Here is a 5,832-nt window from a genome sequence, read left to right as displayed (position 1 = left end):
TTCTTTAATACATCTGTGTGAAGCATTTATTAACCTAAGAAAATAAAACAACAACTATATAAATAAGATGAACTAATTTAACCACCACTGATTTATTCTATGGACAGAACATACAAAAATCGGAATATGTGTGAGCATTCACAGATACACTCCAAACATCTGGGTTTTAGTATTTCAGACGTACATATAACATAATGCAACTGCACACAAAGCACAGGGATATGACATACTTTCAGAGAAAAATCTTAAAATATTGAAAATAAGCCCAAATGGTTCTAGCACCCCGTATTGCTATTGTCTTCACATGATCATAATCTTAAAATCAGGGGAAAAGTGCATAGTTTATGAGTACAGTGGTCCAATTAAAATGGTTTACAATTTAATAATTTGTTAAATATCCACTTGTGTATAGATCAGTTTGTGGAGTCGTTTCATAAACTTGGTTGTAAGTTGCAAATTGCAGCACAAATAAGTCTGCATGTGGCATTATTCTCACTGGAATCACCTCTTTCATCATTTTAAATTGCTTTAGGCAACCAATTGCTCTTTATACATGTATTTTCACATGTGGTAACTTCCTTGTCAACTGCATATTTTTTGAGACAATTGGGTCAAACCACATGTAAAAGCTGATATTTGCAAGTAGGAATCTAAAGTTGCTAGTTCCTCCTTAATAAAAAACCTCAGTCAGCCATAACCAAGTTGCTATGTTCCAAAACATCAAGGAAACTTGACTTCAGTGTAATTGCTTTATAAGAAACTGTGCCCCCAAAGGCCTTGTTTATAATTGGGCCAAATTGTTGCATGATCATGAAGACTGTCATGACTTTCAACAAAAACTTCAGTGCATCCATTTATCGTTCTACAGTTTTTATAAATATACAAAAGACCTTTGGAAGAATCCTCTTTGGCAGACCAGTGAATAAGAAACCTGAGCTTCCTTCCTATTGCTGGCAGAACAATATTGAGCAATTGGGACAGATGACTCATTGACACACCAAACCTCATGGCCAAATACTGGTTTAGCAAATTCACTTATTATGAGGCTCAGCAGCAGTATATCTTTACAAGACAATATTTTCAAAACGAGACCCAAAACTAAAGCACTTTCGAATAGTTGACTATTCTTCTTCAGGAGTATAAAGGGTCTTCACAAGACAGTGTTGGAGACAGTAATTAATTAACCATTTGAATGTTTGATTTGAGGGCAGGCCTGTCAAGAAGGTGGTCTTTCATTGTTGTCCACAATGGTTATGCAACTATATGATACCTCATGTCTCCTTTTGAGCTTCCTCACTGCATAAGCAGTCTGTTTTCCTCATTAATCAATCTTATTCTCTCCTGAGTGTCTGCATTACTTTGAGGCAAGGATTGTGTTTGCATTCTGAAAATAGGAATAATAATGATATTACTTCATTTGTTTGCTTACTGGTTAAATTATGCTAGAAAATGAAAAATAAACCAATAATCAAGCTAACTTTAGACATTTGGTTTAAATATTTTATTTATTTATTTCCAAATATACAAAAGTGTAATCATGGCATCCCAGTAACACCTTGTGAACTGGTTATTGTTAATTTATGCGTACGGTTTTTGTTGCAGAAATTTTTTTTTAAGAAAAGTATTGTAACTCAAAATAATAAGATGTTTTATTAAAAGTTTGTAACAATGGCAGAATTAGTAGGAAATATGTGTTAATTTAGAAGGCAGACACTTTGAGTACCCAAAAAACTAAACTGAACAACTAAAGCAATGATTATCGTAAACTAGTGACTGCTACGTAGTTGACAGTGTTTATATCATATCAACATCTTATTGTTTGTATTCCAAATTAATATTTGTATTAATGATACAATATAATATTTGTAACCTAGTGTTCACTAAGTATTGTTTGACCACTGTATTAATAAGTCTCAAGAACATGGCTAAAGATTTTAGCCATTTAATAGTCATGACTTTTAATGATAACAATGAATTGATATTAAAATGAAATATAAAACTGAGTTATCAGATTTTCCCTAAAAAATTCTGCACAAATATGTATAGTAAGTATATTTGTAAAGCAAGGGAGCAACTTACCTAGATTATTACCAAATTCTAGGGTTGATGAGTCCTGGTTGAGGATCAGACTGGGGATATCAACCATAATCTGTGCTACTTGCCCAACATTTCCCCTCTCTCTCTCTTTTCTTGCACATATTCTGATATTGGCCCTCTTATATAATCCTTTCCTTGTTCTTGATGTAGTTCCTGTTGTCTTATAGTCTCTCATTTCAATGTGTGGCACATAGTCTGAGTGAACAGGAACATCACCTTTGTGTCCTATAAACACATCCAAATTAAAAATAATGATTATGTCACCATTAAGCAGTCTTTTAAAGATAAAATAATAAAATTATAGAGTTGTATTTTAGAATTTTTACCCACTTTATATTTATTATTTCACATTGTTAATATATTCCATAATAAAATGTAATGTTATATTGATATCAATCTAGTAAGCACATAGTTTATGTGAATTCATGAACCAGCATAGCAATAATGATGTCTGATTATGCTAACCTTATGACAGAGCATGCATGATAGATACTTGCACAGAGATACACTCAGATTTAGTAACATACTTCTGCATCAGTGATATAAACAGATCAGGTCAAGCTTAAAGATAAAAAAACAGTACTTGAATCTTTGTAAGAGTAACCCTACTACTACTACTTATGGTACTGAGATTGTAGCATCTCAGTCTCATGGCATGTAATGGTAATTTTTGTCGGCTCTCCATCTTACGTAGTCTTTGAATTATCATATTGACAAGTTGCATCATTACTGACAACAGCAAATTAAGAAAGATTACCACTACGTGCATTATTTTAGCATTACTAGTAGGGTTAGAAAAGCTGCAGATTAGAAGACCAGTGTCAACTTTTTTGCCTGGTTTCAATCATAAATATATGAAATTTAAACATCTTAGCATATTAAAACATATATATATGTATATGGTATAAACATATATGGGCTGCATGCATTGTATTTTTATGTGAAAGACAAGTTTTCATAAGTAAGTAGAGCCATCACTCACCACTTACAAAGGGTTGACCATAAACCTGGTCAAGGTCCTTCAACTCCCAATCTTTTCTTTGGATTGCTGCAATCTACAATATTCTTCTGATAATATCAGATTGAATTATATGCCATACAGTCTTTACTGACTACAAAAATCTATTTGTGAAATTAATTACACTACAAGAAGTCAGCATTAATTCAATAACAAAGGACATTCACATCACCGTGACACAGAACAACAATGATTAGTGTGGAGATGTCTTGCCAATAATGACAACATTATTTCCTGTGATATCATCAAGATTGAGCTTAGGCTAAACCTTGTATAAAGGGTAATGTGACAATTATACACAATAATTCAATTAATTATAAAATGATAATAGGCGATAGCTTAGCCATGACTAACTAACTCAAACCTTTTATTATGTAAAGAATTTAAACAACAATTACTTTAAAAACGGAGATGAACTCATTAAGGACCATAAAACTTTTATGAAATAGTGATTTTATTGTAATTTAAGAAAACATTAATGCTAGCAATTATAAAAACTGCTGAGTACTAATATAAGCTTACAAACTGTTAAACAACAACCTAGTAGTAGTAATAATGAAATTGTTAATGTTACCTGTTAAACAAAGATAAACATTTTCAATTAATGAATCAAGCCCAATGGCACTACTAGTGCTAGTACTACACACAGTAAAAAAAGACCGCAAGATGTGGAAAAATAATGACAAAAATGTTAAAATGCTCGTCTATTAGTCAGTATTAAAAAAACTTTTTTTCATTATTACTTGCAATGTTTTGGGCAGAAGCCCTTCACCAGGCAGTATAAACCGTGTAACACGAAAAAAAAAGGCTTTATATATATAAATAAGTTGTTGTATATTATAGACGTGTATTTTAACATTGTTTTAGTACTAATAGTAATACTACTACTAGTAGTAATAGTACTTGTAAGTTGTATTACTACCAAAACATATCACCTAAATAAAGAAACATACAACAAACATTGTAGGAATAATAGAACTAGAATGAGATATCAGAACTTGTGACACGTTAATAACAAGACTTAAATCTTAATAAAGTTGAGCCCAGTTTACAAATAAAAAATTAATATTATTATTAGTAATACACTTACCCCTGCATTACAGCCAATATCTAAACCAACTCTTAATTTTTCTACTTTATTTGCGCTAAAAATATAATTCAGCAAATGCCGAGGGATAAGATTTATTCTTTTCTTTGGCGAATTAAATTGATAATAATTTATAAAGTTACCATACTTAGCAGCACCAGGCTCCCTTTCCCACAAAGAGGAAGCCGCCATGATACAAGTTTCGTAGCGCCGCCACGAATGAAAGTTAAAAAATAACTTGAACCACTTGAGTCATAACAATGTTTTAACAGAATAAAAGTAGAAGAAAAATAAAATGAAATCTGATTAACAGTATCAAACATTTAATTTTTGTATAAAAATCAAACGATGAAATTTTAAAATAATAGACTTGTCTCTCAATATTTCGCTTAATTAAATATAGAGTGAAAATTACGGTTGAACACAGGTTGTTTTAAGAATTACTTTTTGTATCTCCTTACTCAATTGTAGAAATTTGCAGATAGACCGTATCATCGATTCACTTTATTGTTTTGTGATTGCTGTCAACTTTCGTTCATTTACACATGATGTTAAATTCTCGTTTTGTAGTTGAATATTTATCATTACTACATTCTATCTATTTCTCTATACTGTAAGTTAGAAATATAAAATTCCGCTCACCAGTAGTGGAAGAGCTACTTAAATTCTCCTCCCCTCTCCAACCATGATAAATTACTTGTATAAGATTAAGAGTATAAAAAATTGTGAAAGATATTTTCATTGAAATAATAATAAGAATAATGTTCTTAGTTTTTCAAAGTGTTATGGGTGACCTAAAATTTGACCTTTCAACTTTTATATGCTGTCATGTCAGGATAAGTAACAATATTTTTGCTGATCTGGTCATATACTGGAAGAAGAGCCTGCTTTCTGTTGTTGAGTTTTCTAAGTTTTGCTAACAGCATTCTTGACCGAGATCAAATGTCTATCTAGCAAATATAGTTTATTTTCAATAAATAATAAGTTCTTTTATTTATCGCTTTGTTTGAATATAATAAACTTAACAATAATCTTATATATATATATATCGCGAACCGTGGTGTCTATCCGAGCGTTCGTCTGTCTCCCTTTTGAAAAGCTGCACACACAAGCGAAGCTCAGCATTCACTTTTGAAATAACAGGAGAACAGGCATAAATAATGTTGATGCTAAATTTTATTTTGCAAGCAGGATATTTTACATTAGATTGTTAAGAATTAATCATACTATCATTCATATTTCAAAATGTTACGTAACTTAAAGAATAAAAATGTAGATTTACCGTATGCTATTGTTGAGCGGCTCAAAGCATGACTGAAATGCTCAACAAATATTTTTCGCGGTGGGCGGTATAAGTAGCTCAAAGCTTTGACTCTGAGTCAAACCAAGAGTGCAAGACAATAAACCCTTTTAAGGTCCACGAACTAATTTAAATTGATAGACTAACTTAAACTTTTCCCATCACTGGGAATAGATACTGTTACGTCTCTGGTTGTTAGTTAATTTTCCGTATAATTTATTTCCGATGAAACTTTAACGATACAAGCCCTTTCTTAAATAAAACTAGTTTATTCTTTTTGAATGCAACTTTGCGATACACTTAATGTCCACAGTCTCGCTATAACCATCG

At 31.5% G+C, this 5,832-nt stretch overlaps 1 protein-coding gene across 1 annotated transcript in view; it reads right to left on the bottom strand.

The window, feature by feature from the left end:
- The window catches only part of LOC106460411 (pre-miRNA 5'-monophosphate methyltransferase-like), a 17,935-nt gene extending 13,526 nt beyond the window's left edge, over positions 1-4,409 (bottom strand). The window contains exon 1 of the mRNA XM_013920105.2: positions 4,206-4,409. Coding sequence (XP_013775559.1) covers positions 4,206-4,394 — 189 coding nt within the window. The 5' untranslated portion in view covers positions 4,395-4,409. The remainder of the gene's footprint in view (positions 1-4,205) is intronic.
- Positions 4,410-5,832: the final 1,423 nt, after the last annotated feature.

This window comes from Limulus polyphemus, unplaced genomic scaffold (genome assembly GCF_000517525.1).
Source record: "Limulus polyphemus unplaced genomic scaffold, Limulus_polyphemus-2.1.2 Scaffold766, whole genome shotgun sequence".
NCBI lineage: Eukaryota > Metazoa > Arthropoda > Merostomata > Xiphosura > Limulidae > Limulus > Limulus polyphemus.
The sequence above is the reverse complement of the archived record's forward strand: the minus strand, read 5'-3'. Positions and strand labels throughout refer to the sequence as shown.